The following is a 17,826-nucleotide window of genomic DNA, read 5'->3' as shown; positions in this document are numbered from 1 at the left end:
GATTACACCCCATTTTGCAGTTAGAAGTTTTTTAAATAAAATTTCAACAACACGAAGCTGTTTTGTTTCAACTTTATTAAACTGTGAAGTTTGGCTGACGGCCGTTTCGGCTAATGCCATCGTCGGAGCCTAGCTTGTAAAACCAAATGAGGAGTTAATATAAATTATAAGAAATAGAAAATAGAATATTAGATATTAAAATGAATAAATAAATGAATAACAACCTATATTTTAAAATTAACTCATTATATTGTTGAAAATAAAATAAACGAATAAATTTAAAAGAAAAATTATGAATAAAATTGTTTGTGTATTATCGTAGTTGAAGTGTAGAAAGTTAGCATAGTGACAAGTAATGCAGAAATTATGGGAAGTCGATAATAATATTTAATGATATGACAATTTATTGAAGAATTATTAGATATTTAACAATTGGATATAATATTATTTGAAGAGACAAACGGATTGTTGTTAATGGTGCGTTCTTGTGTGTTATATTCGTATTTATATTTGGTGTGTAGTTGCTGTCTATTGATGACGTTTGGCAATTGAGGCAGTACAACGTCGTGATAATGAGTAAAAAGTTGTAAGACGTGGGCGAAATTGTCTGACTGCGTGTTGATTGTTGGTTTATTATTGAGGATGAGAATAGCTTCTTTTATTTTGAGTCTTGAGGGACGACGTTCATTACAAAGTATGCTAGTGTTATTATCGAGAATTTTTCGAGTAACTGGTATGTTGTGCTGCCTATTGAAGTGATCCTTGATAGCGCATTGCTGCACGTGCATGGTAAGGCGTCTGCGAAGTTTTGTACGTGTGTGTCCAATAACTTCACAGTTTAATAAAATTGAAACAAAACAGCTTCGTGTTGTTGAAATTTTATTTAAAAAACTTCTAACTGCAAAATGGGGTGTAATCTTCAACCGTAAATGTTTATCTGAGAACCTCATACCAAATTATATATATATATATATATATATATATATATATATATATATATATATTGCTATACCACCATTGCTGTATATGTTGGAAGAAGACCATATTCTATTCAGTATTGTATTAATTCTACCGAATTTTTGGCATTAATCAATTTAAAGTTTGTCTTTTTAATTTTCCTAGAATTTTTTAGTAGAAATTTTAAAAACTTTAAATTTATTAATGCTAACAATTTGGTAGAATTCCTACATATATATAAGCAAATAGACGGTGTAGCAATGGGCTCTCCATTGAAAGTTCTCTTCGCAAACTTCTATCCTGGACATATCGAAGAAATGTTATTTAAAGAAGAACCAGAGTTAAAGCCTTGCATATACTGCCAATACGTTGACCATATATTTGTTATATACGAAAATGAGGTTCAATAGAAAAACTTCTACAACGACTAAATTCATTATAATTAAAGTTTACAATGGAAAAATTAACAGACAATAATTACCATTTCTAGACGTAGTAATACAAATGTGCAAAATGAATTTAAAATCTCAGTATACACTAAAGCAACAAACAAATGTTTATGCATCAATGGCAATAGTGAATGTTTTCAAACATATCTAGAGAGTACGATTTCTGCCTTTGTAAATCGAGCCTCTTCTGATATAGAAAACAGGTGAACAGAACTAGATAGAATTACTAAATTACTTATTAATAATAGATATAAAAACTCCATGATCCAGAAAATAATAGAACGCAAAGAACAAAAAACAGCAGAAACAGCAACAATGCAACCAACAATAGTAACAAAAATAACATAGTAATAACATATAAGAATCGTATGTCAACCGTTTTCGAACAGGATGAAAAAATTATGAAAAGAATCACAAAAAATAACGCCCAAACAACCAACAAAAACGATAGTATTAAACTACGATTATACTACTCCAACCAAAGAACGTCATCTCTTGTGATGAAAAACAACTGCAACAGTAAACAAGAATCGATAACGGATTATAACCATCTAACATATTTGTTCAAATGTAATATTGGTGAGTGTGGGCACCATAATTCTGAATATATTGGTATGACGACGACCAAGTTATCGAGAAGACTCATGATGCACGTACAAATTGGCGCTATAAAGAATCATATGAAAGAGAAACACAAAACTAAAATTACTAGACAAATTTTGGACCATAATGTTGAAATTTTATAATTTACGACTAGCCGAATCATTACTCATAAAACAAAGACATTCGATAATAAATATTCAACAACGGGAAATTGGAATTCATCCTACCAATAAATTTTGAAACAAAGGAATCACCGATAATGATAACACGTAAAAGTGTTATATGTAACGAAGTTGAAGATTGTAAATGAGCGTTAAGTATTCACTTTAAACAAACAAGGAATAAGCAAAATCATTTTTGATGATTTCTCTGCTTCTAAATTTATTGGTAGGAAGAATTCTAATTGCCCAAATTGAACATTTTGATCATCATCTTCATATCTAACAAATATATCGCCAAAATATCGGCAGTATATATTAGGTTTTAGCTCTGGTTCTTCTTTAAATAACATTTCTCTGACATGTCCAACAAGTTTGCGAAGAGTACTACCAAAGGAAAGCCCATTGCTACACCATCTATTTGCTGATATACGGGCCAACGAAAGGCGCTTCGGCTGTACATATTCTTAGCAGCGCAACTAATTCATCTTTTGTAATTGGTAGTGGTGAATGACTGGAATTGTATATTCTATCTATTATTATGCTGATTGTTACCATCAACCATTAGAAAAATCGAAAGTTGAATTTGAAATTAACTAACGCCGAACATGCTGTAATTTTCATCAATAATTGCATTTCTGACAATCTTAATCCAATATTTATTAAAAAACCACGGACTAGAAGCATAATCGTGGATGACCGCGGTGATCGACTGTCGACTGGAACACAACACACCACACACACACACACACAACACACACACATATATATATATATATACACATATATATATATACATATATATATATATATTTATTTATATATATATACAATACATATACATATATATACATATACAAGAGAAAAAAACGAGAAAGTGTGTGTGTGTTTGTATGCGCATGTTTGAAATTTTATGTTAGCTAAAAATTATTAATATGGCGGATTGAAAAAAATACTTCCGAAAGAATTTTACAAAATTTTGATCAGTAAATATTAATAAGTTTTTCTTCAATTAGCTGCACCTTTTGAAGTATTGAAATGCACGCATAAAAATAACTAAAATATTTTCGTTAGTAGATTCTTAGAATCGACGTTGATTTGTTATTCACAGTGAGTAAAAATAAGGTTTTTTGATGCTTGCTTTCGAGAATTTTTGTTTTAATGAACTTGACTTCTAAATTTGTTCAGTTTTAATATATAATTTGATATTATTATTATTATATTGCTAATTTCATTAAAAATTAAAAATAACCTATTTGTGCCAGTAAAAGAATGAGAATTAGATTCCGCTAAACCACCAAATTGAGTGGATGGTTTGAAAGACAAATTGTAATTTGGTTCAACAGTTTTAGAGCCAGAAGACTGATTATACTTGGGAACCATAGAATTAAATGTCTTCAAAATATATACATACTTATAATTCATGAAATAAATTAATTCTGTTTCTTATGAAAATTAAAATTTGATAAATAAGGTATTATAAAATTTTTTTTTTTTTTTTTTTTTTGCAGAATTGATGTGTTATTAAACAAGAAAAATTTATTGATTGCGCAATTTTCATCAGTGCCTCGACCGTGTACAACTTGCAATTGGAACGAAATTCCGCTGTGTGATTTTTAGATGTATCATACGCAAAATTTATGTTTTTTATTTAAAAAAAAACATTATTTTTGTTAATTTATATTCTGCATTTTAATAAGTTATAAACTACATTTTGAACAACCAAATAGATAATTCAGTCAACTAAGAAATTAGCTAGCAAGTTTCTGGTGAGTCATAATCATATCATAGTTAGAGCGATAGAGTATATTTGCAAAATTTGTGTATATTGATTTTATGTTTTTTAATATTGTTGTAACTACCGACGATGAGTTCGATAAAACCCAGTGAAAAATAAAGACAACAAAACTTCCAAATTATTAATTTAATTATTTAAAAGCAATAATTAATTAATCAATAATTGAAGATAATTAATTTACTAATAAAAGTTAATGTTCACAAACTATCAAATTAACGTTCAGAAACAATCGCTTTCCGAATAACAATTCATTAACGTTTATCGCAAATACTGCTGACGGATATTGTCCACATAATCTGTTATTGAATGTGAGGCCTCAGGTGGTACGCCATATTTTACATCGGCTGAGCTTCTTATTGTACTTTCTAAAAAAATCTTTTGGATAGTCTCCCCAGTAGTTGTGTGGGTAGCGCTTCGATATGCCATGAGGAACAGTGAGTCGATCCAATTCTCTTTAGTTATGGTTAACTAACTTGGCCAAATGTTCATTAAGTATTTGGTTGAAACGTTCCACCATCCCACCTGACTGAGTGTGAAAAGGAGTTGTTCTTGTTTTCTTTATATCCAGTAATTGACGCAGTTCACCAAACAGTTGCGGCGAGAAATTTCGACCTTGGTCTGAACGCAGCTCCATGGGAACACCATACCGACTGACCCAGTTCACTACGATCTCTTTAGCGATGGCACAAGACTCTTGATTTGGTATCAGATACATTTCCGGCCACTTGTAAAATAGTCCGCTACAACCAGAATGTAACGGTTTTCATTATTTGATTCAAAAAATGGTCTGGCAACGTCGATAGCAATTCTTACGAAGGGCATACCAGCAATATTTAATTTTGTATTAGATCGTTTAATTTGATGAAATTTGATTAAATTTTGAACTCGTTTTAAGTTCAAGATCAAGATCATGAAACCAAGCTTGACGCTCTAAAATTTGCCAACAAAAAACACGAGCGTCAAATGATCTGGAAACTGATCTCTGAACTAAACAGAACCAGAAAGCTGAACGGCAGTATTCCAGTTTCAAGTCAGAACTCCTAACTCCTGAGCCAGATACTTCTCAACTCGACTAAACAACAAGAACTTGAAGGTGAATCTCGACAACAGCCCTCCGTCATCTAGCAACATCACTGGTATTCCAATCGACGACATCACTCGTGAAGAAGTAAGAAGTGCAACCGAGACACTCAGATGAAACAAAGAACCTGACTCAGACTAGGCAATGACAGCTGAAGTGTTTAAAGATAGGAATGATTTTGTGGTAGACCAGCTGCACATCATATCTTAACTGGTTTACAAACAGCTCAAGGCGTCAAAACAATGGACATCAAGTCTCATCAACCCGATTCCGAAGAAAGGCAACCCACAACTCATGACCAATTATCGCGAAATCAGCTTGATGTCAATGGCTGCCAATGTTTTCAATCGAATATTGCTGAATCGAATACCCAATCAAGCAGTTTTTAGAGCAGGTCTGGGGTGAGTGCAATCAACAAATTCAGCTCCTGCGAAAAATCATAGAAGAAGCAAACCTATCGGACATCCCAATGAAGATAACATTCATTGACTTAAAGAAAGCCTTTGATTCAATTGACCGCAAAACGATGTTTGCTATCTTACTTCATTACGGAATACTAGCAGAGAGAGTAAATGCAATCAGAATGATGTATGATCAATCAAAAGTCAAGTACTCATCGGAGGGGAAATGTCTGAACCCTTCGTCATAACAACAAGCTTCCTACAAGGTGACGTGCTTGCACCGTTCCTCTTCATATTAGTTATCGATTATGTCTCTAGACAATCTGCTGGTTATTTTGGCTGTCTAACACATTAATCAACATTTTGGCAAAAAAAACCAACTACCTCAAAGATTATGCGTCAAGACAGCAGAAGAAAGTGCCTATAAGGTCGGCTTAGAGATAAATATTGAAAAGGCTGTCCAGGTCAAACTAAACGACAAATCAGCATCAAACCCGTCATCGACGCAAGCGATAGTCGAAGATTTCAAGTACCTCAGCGTCAAATAAAAAGGAAGTACGCAATGAAATTGCTCTGGCATAGGTTGCATTCACCAAACTCAAGACCATCTTGAGATGTCCAAACCTAAAGTCATGTTCAAGACTCGACTGTTCGATGCGGCATTTTTGTTGGCGTCGCTTTATGGATGCAAATCGTGGGCTCTAACGGAAGCTATAAAGCATAAACTCGACATTTTTGAATGGTATTGAATCATGCTAAATATCAACCAAGCCGAAGCTCACATGACCAACAAAGAGCTTCACAAGAAAATTAATCAAATCCTAATCAGCGAATTAACCAAGTCAAGATAGTTGCAATTCGTCGGATACCGTCTTCGAATAGATAAAAGTGAATTGGAAAACATCTATGTCATTTATCAATCGAATGTCGAAACAAGTATAAAAGGTCGACTTTTTTTCTTCTACCGAACGAATTTCATAAAACAATTATATCGTCTAAGTAGACAAGACATGTTTTCCAGATGAGACCTTGTAATACATATTCCATTAGTCTTTCAAACGTACCTGGAGCAGTTTAAACGGCATTATAGTAAATTGTCACAAGCCTGATCCGATTGAAAATGCTGTTTTTTCACGGTCGTTTTTTTTTTGATTTCTACTTGCCAATATCCGCTTTTCAAATCTAGCGTAGAAAACCAGTGTGAACCGAACAACGTGTCCATGATGTCATCTATTCTCGGTTGTGGATAACTATCTTTTTTTGTCACTTCGTTTAGTTTTTTGTAGTTCACAAAAAAGTGGGTGCTGCGTCTTTTTTCTTTACTAAGACAACTGGCGAGGTCCAACGACTAGTTGACGGTTCGATGACACCTTGGTTTACCATTGAATAACTACGTCGTTGGCACAACCAGATGGAATTGGTGGTCCCCAGTATTGCCAATTATTTTTGCCCATATGATGTTTTCTGATGATTTAGGCATTTCAATATCACTGCCGACCGTTATACAAATACATTTCACATCGCTGGTCTCCATTACCATCTCCATATTTTTCCATCATTCGTCAGTGATATCTGCTATTAGGAATGTATCCTCGAATGCCAAATTGCCTAATTGAACAGTTTAAAAAAATTTTCCGTAAACGGGCGCTGTTCTTTCTGTAGCCGTTTAAAAAATGTATTTATGAAAATTTTCTCTTTTTAGGAGGGTCAGCGGCAGAAGTTCTCCAAATGATTTCAGTCGAAGATCATTCCAACTATGAAGTCCTGGTAAATGTGTTAAATTTACGTTACGGTGGAAAACACATGGTGCAAATACATCGGTCTCATTTACGGAATCAGATGCAGCGACCTGGAAAGTCAATATAGCAGCTGGCACAGGATGTTGAACGGTAGACTCTGCTGTCCTTCACCATGTACGACCCACGAAATAGTGAGGAAGCTGCATTGGAAATGCGTAAAGGCTGTTCGAGATTTAGATCTTAGACAAACTAGTGGACAAACGCCTACAGTCAAACATTCAAGACAGGAAATCAAGCATCAAAGACTGGCGTTAAACTGTGCCAAATTTGTGAAGAATGCTTGTGTTAAACGATGGTTCTAGAACAGAAGAGCCAGGTGCGCTAAAATGCTGAAAAGTTCCTCCTTGACATGTATGCGTTCGTAGCGAAATAGCGCCTCTAGCGAATATATTTGTGAAGGTTATAACAATATCTTAAATACTGCTTTAATTTTCTTACAAATATTCGAGCAAAACATTTTGTTGAAGAATTTCATATTTTCGATTCTCGAATTGTATTTAAACATAAATTTAATGTTTAGGCTAAAACAAACCGTTGCAAGGTTTAAATTTTAATAATTTGATACTATTTCAAGTCATATAAGTTATAAAATAACATAATTTTAATGTTTAATTGAGCTTTAAAAATGTGCATTTATAAAATTAGTTTACCCTTTTTCCATCGATTTGTCCTGCTGCTGAGTATTTCCAAGGTAGAATAAAGAAGCAAACTCTGAATAAATAAGGCAAAATTTTCAATCGTTTATAAATTTAAAAAAACAAGCCGTTGAAAATTTTGAGCATTTAGTGCTAATGAAGTATGAAACAATGCAGTAATCTTTCAAAATATATTAATTATAATTATTATGCAAATTGAAAAATGATTCACTAATATATAACCAAACATTTTTCTCTCATATTTTTTAAAGAATTTGTATTTTACTAAATAAAACAAATTTTATCAAAAAAATTTATTGATCGAGTGTATCATGACAGTTTTTGCCACCAGATGAAAATTCTGTGGTGTGATTCAAAGAAGAAGAGGTCAGAAATGGATAAAAGTTGACATTGTATCTCCAATGGATGCGTCCTGATACGGTACAAGCCCTTTTCCAGTGATTTCTTTGATGTTTTCATACCTTGCATTTGTATTAATGTTTTTGATCTTTTCAATGATTTCGCACTTGTCCTTTGCCTCTAAGCACATTTTTAAAATTGTTTTATCCAGCTTTTTATAATTATCAGGATTGCAACCTTTTACTTTCCTTCGTTCATCCATCAGAGATAGGATGTCATCTGTTATCTATTTATGACCTCTTCTTTGCTTTTTTACTTCCTTTGCTTATTCTGTGAATCTCTAAATATTTCATATTTAGATTTATTTAGGTCTTCCGTATTTCTGAAAACGATTTCGTACTTCAGCGTTATACTTGACCTTGATCTCATCATTATGTGACAGGCTGTCAAAATTTAAACGTTATTGGGCCACTTCACTCTTTTTCTTTAACTTTATCCTGATTTTACAAACAACTGGGTTATGATCAGTGCCACAATAAGCTCCAGGATAACTTTTGCATTGTAAAACAGCAATCTGAAATAGTCTTTTTATTGTAATGTAATCAATCATATTTCTTACCTTGTTTTCAGGATTTTTCCAAATATATTTTTTCCTTGAGTGATTGTCAAATCAGGTGTCACGGCTGAATGTGACATAAAAAAATCATTGCTTTGTCTACATTAAGGAAATTAGGGCTAATAATAACAGCGCTTGGTTTAAACTTACCTATGCTAGCATACTTTTATATGGTGGTTCATGCTATATTTAAAGCACTACTATTTGTTTGTGCCAATTCACAACCACATACATAGGCAAAACTTACGATGAATGGAAAACCTAGTTAACCAAGTGCCATTAACATCTTCATGTATTATAGTATCAAGCCTAGCTATAAGTGGATTCCCATTTCTCTCAGCATTTTATACTAATGATATAATTATTGAAATATCTATGACAAGCCTTAATAGTACAGTAACCCTAGTACTATTATACTTATCATTGGGAATTACAGCTTTCTATAGGCTATGGTTATAGTCATTATTGCCACGTATAGTAGAGAGTTGTTAAATCATGTTAGGCTTGATAGGAATGGATAAAATCGATTTAATAGAAATACCCCAGCAGTCACTAATGTTGATGAGTGAACTAAATTTCATTTAATCATTTAATAATAAAAAAATAATTTATTCAATACAATTATTTATAAATTATATTGATATCTAACACCAGTGTCTGCCCAATATACTGCAAATCCTCTTCAAAGAATTTGAGGAAGATTTGCAGTAGATAATGCCACCCTAAATCGATTCTTTCCAATTCATTTTCTACTACAATTTGTAACAATTGCTCTAGAAGTAATTCAGCTTCTCTTTCTTCATCAAACAGGATCAAATAATATGATCTTAAGTAATGAAAACTAAAAACCTTCAAAGTTTTAAAAGAACCACATTCAGACAACTGAAGTGAACTAGGCCAATTTTTGAAAATTTATTAGGAGTTATACAGACATAATTTTAAGGATTTCGCACTTATCATTTAACCATTTCTCCATTGCCTCTAAGCACATTTTTTAATTTTTTTGTCAAGCTTTTTGTAACTATCAGGATTGCAACCTTTTACTTTCCTTCGTTCATCCATCTGAGATACGGTGTCATCTGTTATCTATCTATGACCTCTTTTTTGCTTTTTTACTTCCCTTGCTGATTCTGTGATGGCATCTCTAAATATTTCATATTTAGATTTATTTAGGTCTTCCGTCCATTACTGAAAACGATTCCGTACTTCAGCGTTATACTTGACCTTGGTCTCATCATTATGTGACATACTGACAAAATTTTAAAACGTTTTGGGGCCACATCACTTTTTTTTCTTTAACTTTATCCTGATTTTACAAACAACTGGGTTATGATCAGTGCCACAATCAGCTCCAGGGTAACTTTTGCATTGTAAAACAGCATTTTGAAATAGTCTTTTTATTGTAATGTAATCAATCATATTTCTTACCTTGTCTTTAGGATTTTTCCAAATATATTTTTTCCTTGAGTGATTGTCAAACCAAGTGTTGGTAATAATTCGATAAATCAACTTTTCTCCTCTTTCATTTCTTTCACCTATCCCATGAAGACCAACCACGTCATGTATTTTTTCTGGGCCAACTTTTGCATTCAAGTCGCCCATCTTAATAACAATTTAATCTTAATTATACCAAACATACCAAACTTTAACTATATCATTGTTTCCTTTTTCTCTCTTTGTGTAGTTTCAGCCAAGCTCTTTTATTTTAACTATTCTTGGATTATATTTATATTAAATGTATGGCTTGAGAGTGTTAAATTTCTTGTCACGTAGATCGTTTAATTAATTGATATAATATTGAAAGACATTAAAAGAAGAGAAATAAACTAAGCAACGTTCTTGACTTGTTTATTATCAACCGGATCAACCGAAAAAAAAGTGAAGTTACATACATAGCAAAGAACATTTGGTCCAAAGAAAATAAATATATATCATAAATCATAATGTTTTAATATAAAATATAAACATAAAACCTTCTCATTTTATTTAAAACATTAGATGACCTTAACCTAAATGTTCTGAAGACCCATCACATACATCAGATTCTTTAGTCTTGGTCCTTTTGTCAGAGCATCAGCAACTTGAAGTTCTGTCGCAACTCGTTCAACTGAAACTTCTTCTTCTGCAACCTTTTCTCTGACAAAGAAATGTCTAATGTGGATATGTTTTGTTCTTCTGTGAAGTTCTGTATTGTGTGCTGAACGAATTGCTGCTTCATTGTCCACAAAAATTTTTGACTTTTTCTTTAGATCTACAATGTTATTCAACAATCGTTTGAGCCATCACTTCACGAGCTGCTTCACTTGCGGCAACGATTTCTGCTTCAGTAGTTGAAATCGCAACTGAGGGTTGACGTTGGCTAAACCAACTGATCACGCTTCTTCCAAACATACAGATTACACCTGATGTCGATCTTCCACTAGATTTATCTCCTTCATGATCTGCATCACTGTAGGCTATAAGTGTATTGTTTTGACCAGACTTGTAAACAATACCGACATCAGCTGTGCCTTGCAAATATCTGAAAATTTGCTTGACTTGTGCTACATTGGACTTGCTGGGTTTCTCCAAACTTCTGGATGCTACTCCAACTGCATATGCAATATCTGGTCTTGTTCCCGTCATCAAGTACATCAATGCACCTACTGCTGATCTGTAAGGAAATTTCACTTCCTCGTGTTCATTTTTGTTTTCATCAAACTCCTCATATTTTGAAATCGGAGTTGTACAGGATTTACACTTTTCAAGAATCATTCTTGTATACGATGACTGACTGACTTTAATATTTCCCTTCTCATTTTGATTAATTTCTAATCCAAGGAAATATGTTGCAGGTTTAGATGTTATCTTGAACTCTGACTTTAATTCTTTTTCAAATATTTTTAGTTCTTCTTTATTGGTTCCTGCAACTAGTCCATCATCAACATACAGTGCAAGTATGAGTTTCTTTCCTCTCTGTATTCTAATGAACAAACAAGTATCTGCATCGCTTTGTTTGAAATGTCTCTTTTTCAAGAATTCAGCAAAGCGTTTGTTCCAACATCTTGGAGCTTGTTTAAGTCCATAGAGACTTAGCTTGAGTTTACAGACTCTTCCTGAATTATCTTTAAAACCTTCAGGTTGCTCCATGTATACATCTCCATCTAGTTTGCGGTATAGAAATGCTGTTGACACATCAAATTGCATGAGTGACATCTTTTCATTTGCAGCAACACTTAATAGTGTTCTTATAGTTGAACTTCTGACCACAGGACTATAGGTTTCTTCATAGTCAATTCCCTTTTTCTGAGAAAAACCTTTTACCACTTGCCTGGTTTTAAAACGTTCAACAGAACCATCTGGATTGTGTTTTACCTTGTGGACCCATTTGCATGGTATTGCCTTATGACCTTTTGGAAGACTTGCCAAATCCCACGTTTGATTTTCCTTTAATAACTGCATTTCACTGTTCATGGCTTAAAACCATTCATTTTTTTCATCATTTTGAATGGCATCTTTGTAGCTCTCTGGTTCAAGTACTTCACATAATGCAGACATAACGAAAGGATCATAACGAGATGGCTATTTGATATTATTCCTGTCACGTAAAACCATACCTTTGGTCTTTTGATTACAACAGTCAGATTGATCTTCTTCATCAGATGAAATTAAACTACGGTTGTGAACATCTTCATCAGTTGAAATACTTTCTTTAATCAAAGTTTCTTTATTTTCATTTTTAATTTCAACATCAATCGGAACTGTATCATCTGAACAACTTTCTTCTTGCAAAATCACTGAATTTGGTTTGACAACCTTCTCATCAAAAATAACATCTCTTGATCGATGCATTTTAACACGTTTCTTATTCTGATGTTCCATTCGTTCATGGTATAACTGCAATGCATCTTGATCATTGACAAAGTTAACTTCGACTTCAGAATTCAACGGTCTAACAATTTTTGCAACAAGTTTGAACAAACCTACATTGTTGTTTCTTATTCCAACAACACTTATCACATTGTCAATAAGAAGATGACAACTTCTTGAGGTTGAAACAAAAGATCTATTTCTGTTCTTATCTTGAGTTGCAAGTACTGAGAACAAATTTCTTTTTACTTTTGGCACATACAAGACATCTGTGAGTTTAACAGTTTGCCATTTATTATTCACTTTCACTTGAAGATGAATAATTCTTTTTCCAAAAGCTTCTACAGTATCACCATTTGCAACATATAATTTACTCGGTTGAGAAAATTTTTTAAAACTTTGAAATATGTCTCTTCGGAAAGTTAGATGACACGTTGCACCATTGTCAAAAAACCATTCATCAGTGTATGCTGACTCATCAATTGCAAAAACACTTGATTCCATAACAACTAGTGACTTATTTTCATCCCATAGATTGTTATTTCTTGGTTTTGCTGGTCTACCATCAGAATGCCATTTTTCACAATTTCTCACAATGTGACCTGGCAATTTGCAATAATGACAAATCAGTCGCTTTGGTTTGCTGACAAATTTATTTTGTTTTTGACTTTTCATGTTTAGTGATGATGACTTTTTAGTTGTTGCTTTGACAAATAATACTTTATTACATTCAGTTTTGCCTTCCAATGATCTCTCGAAGCTACACAGTTGATCTGTGAGTGTTTCGACTGTTCTTTCAGTCTTGTTCAACAATCTCCAACTTGCAGCAAATGAAAAATATTTTTCTGGCAGAGTTTCAATTATCTGACACATCAGCAACAAGTCACTGTTTTTATCTTTTTTTAACTCAACCTTCAAATCTTTCTAAAGATTCTTGAGTTTTGTAACATGAGTGACAACATCATCATTTTCATCCACTTTATAACTAAAAAACTTCATGCATAAGTTGTATGCTTTATCTTCATTAACTTCATCATATAATCTGTGAAGTTCTAACCAAACATCTCTGGCATTACTGAATGAACGAACTTTTTCATACGATTCATCGGTCACGTTGGTTGACAGAATAATCATAGCACTACAATCTGCTCTATTGAATCTGTTCAAAGCAGTTTGATATTTTGCTATCTCATCTTTATTTGAGTCACCGTTTGATTCATCTGGAACTTTTAATTTACCATTTACTACATCCATTGCATCAGGAATGCCGCGTAGTATTATACAAACTCTCGATTTCCAGTTCAACCAATTACTTTTGCCTTCTAGGTGTTTGATTTGCACTTTTGTTAGATCCATTTCTTCCTTGTCTTTCAATTTGACCTTTAAATTAGAAGCAAAATATCGACTTTCAGAGAATGAAAAAGCACGTGTTTTTTCTTCACTTCAGTCTTCACAAAGGAATCTTCCGATATTTCTTTATTCTAAATTTTCTTCATCAAATCAATTAAGAAAAACGTTATCTGGGCCCATAACCTGTTAAATTTCTTGTCACGTAGATCGTTTAATTAATTGATATAATATTGAAAGACATTAAAAGAAGAGAAATAAACTAAGCAACGTTCTTGACTTGTTTATTATCAACCGGATCAACCGAAAAAAAAAGTGAAGTTACATACAAAGCAAAGAACATTTGGTCCAAAGAAAATAAATGTATATCATAAATCATAATGTTTTAATATAAAACTTAACAGAGAGGAGGTTGAGAAATATGGTGAAAGTTAATGAAATGCAGTGTGGGTTTATGCCTGGTAGAGGAACGGTGGATGCGTTGTTCATAGTGAGAATGTTGCAGGAGAATTATAGAAAGAAGAAACAAAAATTGTACATGTGTTTTGTGGATCTAGAAAAGACTTTTGATCGAGTACCGAGGAAGGTCATTGAATGGGCGTTGAGGAAGAAAGGAGTGAATGAGAGACTTGTTAAAGCTGTGATGCAGCTGTATAAAGGAGCGAAGACAAAGGTGAGGGTCGGAAGGGGGATGTCGGACGCTTTCAGTGATAAGGTAGGAGTGCATCAATGATCAGTGTTATCACCGTTTTTGTTTGCAATTGTTATTGATGTTGTGTGTGGAAACATAATGGAGAGGTTGTTATTTGAGATTTTGTATGCAGATGATTTAGTCTTGATAGCTGATAACATGGAAGAATTGCAGTTAAAATTTGACAGATGGAAAAGTGTTATCGAAAGGAAAGGGTAAAAAGTTAATATTGGTAAGACGAAGGTAATGGTGAGTGGGGAAGGTGGGGAGCGAGAAATAAGTAAAATAGACCTCTGTGGGGTATGTGACAGGAGAGTGAAGGCTAACTCGGTATTGTGTATAGGATGTCAGAAGTGGATGCATAAGAGATGTAGTGGTGTGAGGGGGGCACTGAAAAAGGTGGAAGGCACGTTCAAATGTAAGAAATGTGTTCATGGTGTGATTAATAGGACGGACGCAAGGACGGGGTTGAGTGGTGGTATTGAAAGAGTGAAAACCTTTGTTTATTCAGAGGTTAAACTGAACGCGGATGGAGGATGTTTGAGCGCTGTTACGGCTAGAGTTTGTGTTGGATGGATGAAATTTAGGGAACTGGGTGGGGTATTGTGTGGAAAGAAATGGTCAGTGAAGATGAAAGGAAGGGTATATAAAACATGTGTGAGAGCAGCGATGGTATATGGTGGTGAAACTTGGGTGTTGAAGAGAGAGGAGGAAAGTGTACTGCAGAGGGCTGAAAGAGCTATGATGAGGATGATGTGTGGGGTTAAAGTGAAGGATAGGAGTAGTACAGAGCTGATGTCGATGATGGGACTAAATGAGGACTTTGTGACATTGATAAGGAGATCGAGATTGCGGTGGTATGGACATGTGTTGAGAAGGGATGAAAGGGTCGGGATTAGGCGAGCGTTGGAGTTCGAGGTTGAAGGAGTGATAGGATGGGGTCGTCCGCGATTGGGATGGAGAGAGCAGGTGGAGAAGGACAGAGTGAAAGCGGGGTTGCGTGATACTGAGGCGAGTGACAGATGTGAATGGCGTCGAGGGGTATTTCGGTTTCATAATAGGTAGCCAAACGGCAACCCCAGATCTCGAAGAAAATGTCGTCTAAACGTGTGCAGTTTGTTGTTGTTATCAAATGTATGGCATGCGTATATGTATAATTTAACTAAATATTAGGATATATTTAATGTGCGATGTGTGCCATATAACAATACAATTATTTTGAACATTTTTAAAAATAGGTTTTAAAAATATCAATTAAGATATTTATATATTTTATATAACTATTTTTTAATATTGATGCTATTTTAAGTACCATAAACAAACTCAACTAGTTCTATATTATATAAAGTAGTTCTTACGCAATTAAAAACTTATTATTATCATAATTGTTTCAACAGTGATTAATTTTTTTCAAAAATATCTACAAAACCTACATGAAGCCACCGATTGTAACAATACCTAGCAAGACATATCCAGCAATAACTAGTATTCTTAACGTTAAATTTTTTGGCGTAGATTGCAATTTACCTTTGGTGTATTTAAAAAAAAATTAATAAACATACGTAATAAAAAGTTTTGAATATTTGTATTGTATACTTTTGCAGTCTGAAGAATGGGTAGATCCTTCGTTCTCCGCTAAAGAAAAACGCGGACACGAGTTGCATGATGATGACGCATATAAACTTTGATAACTGTTAATCGGACATATTTGACACTGGTTTATGTGTTGAACTTTGTGAGTAGTGTCTTTACTAACTACACCATTAGCGTAATATCCTGGTTTACAAGGTACTGAAAATATATAAAAAAAAGCTATTTTTTAATCAAATTATATAAATATTATTTTTTATTAAATTAAAGCTTCTGTACCGTGAAGACTGTACATGCACATTTATGCACGCACTTTATAAAAGTATTTACAAAATTTTAGATGAATGTTTTTGGCGCCAGGTTAAGACAAGTCAAAAAGTTTAATTAAATTCTAAAAAATATATTATTTTGCTTATGTTCAGTCTGAAGTAAATAATTAAAATTTTGGTAAAATTTTTGTATTAACTTTTTTATTAAGAATTCATAAGCTTTCAATTAATTAAATAAACGAATGTGTGATTTTATGAAAAATAACTTGAAAGTTACTGCTAATAACCAATTACTTAAAATAATTTTTTATCCTGCACCCTCTATGAAAAAATTTTCATCCGTGGAATAACAAATGACAAAGTAGATCAAAAAAAGCTGATAAAAATATTTTTATTTATTATATATATTGTTCTGCAAAAATGATCTTACATTAAATCATGGTAATATTATTTATACTTTGTTTTATTTTTTATGATTGTAAATCTTTGTGTCCACCATTATTTACGGCTACTGAGGGATAGGATATAAGAAATGGAGGATTACATAGGGTTACATGAAAAGAGTGAATCATCGGCGATCGTGCGACAACAAGCGTATTTTGGTAATTGGCGTATAATTCAGTGTTTATAATTTCTATTACTGTTGGCATTCAAATAAATGTTTAAAGAAGTTAATCTACGGTAAATTTAATAACTTGACGAGAGTGCACGTTACAACAATATGTACACATATGTATGTGCATATATATTTCACTTATCAATTTAAGTGTTTTGACTCTTAATATTTTTATTTTCAGTCTTTGAAATTGATTTTTACACAAACAGTGCTGTCAGCCTCATTATGCTTCAAGTTTTAAATAAACATCAGTTCAGTCAATTTAAACGTGTTGAAGTTTTAATTAAAAAACCATAAACGCAAAATGGGCAACTATTTGTAACAATATATGCATAAAAAAATCACGTTATGCATAAAAAATCACGTTCCTAAACAACATAACATATTGCCTACCAAACTGATGACATAAATATTGATGACATGATGACATATGGAGCAGTAATGATACATACACTAACCTGGCTGTTCAAAAACTTTTAACGATTATTGCAATGATCGTTAAAAGATCATCTATCTGGCCGTTCATAAATCATTCACAGCAAGCAGTGCAGCAGACTGATGCCGTATTGGGCATATACTTAGCCTCCAGTTTGAAATAAGATTCTTG

At 33.2% G+C, this 17,826-nt stretch overlaps 3 protein-coding genes across 3 annotated transcripts; 2 read left to right on the top strand and 1 right to left on the bottom strand.

The window, feature by feature from the left end:
• Positions 1-4,928: 4,928 nt before the first annotated feature.
• On the top strand, positions 4,929-7,548 carry HELRODRAFT_162958 (hypothetical protein; the record flags this gene model as incomplete). Its single annotated transcript, XM_009025003.1, has 5 exons — positions 4,929-4,995; positions 5,132-5,133; positions 5,272-5,447; positions 5,839-5,976; positions 7,287-7,548. The coding sequence occupies 5 exons, from the start codon at positions 4,929-4,931 to the stop codon at positions 7,546-7,548; spliced, it is 645 nt and encodes a 214-aa protein (XP_009023251.1).
• Positions 7,549-8,269: 721 nt separating this feature from the next.
• Positions 8,270-8,673, bottom strand: HELRODRAFT_162957 (hypothetical protein; the record flags this gene model as incomplete). Its single annotated transcript, XM_009025002.1, has 2 exons — positions 8,270-8,489; positions 8,558-8,673. The coding sequence occupies 2 exons, from the start codon at positions 8,671-8,673 to the stop codon at positions 8,270-8,272; spliced, it is 336 nt and encodes a 111-aa protein (XP_009023250.1).
• Positions 8,674-9,552: 879 nt separating this feature from the next.
• Positions 9,553-9,702, top strand: HELRODRAFT_66922 (hypothetical protein; the record flags this gene model as incomplete). The annotated part of the gene is made up of 1 exon (XM_009024245.1): positions 9,553-9,702. A coding segment is annotated over one exon (150 nt), but the record flags the coding sequence as incomplete, so codon positions are not given.
• Positions 9,703-17,826: the final 8,124 nt, after the last annotated feature.

This window comes from Helobdella robusta, assembly GCF_000326865.2.
Source record: "Helobdella robusta unplaced genomic scaffold HELROscaffold_4, whole genome shotgun sequence".
Lineage (NCBI taxonomy): Eukaryota > Metazoa > Annelida > Clitellata > Rhynchobdellida > Glossiphoniidae > Helobdella > Helobdella robusta.
The sequence above is the reverse complement of the archived record's forward strand: the minus strand, read 5'-3'. Positions and strand labels throughout refer to the sequence as shown.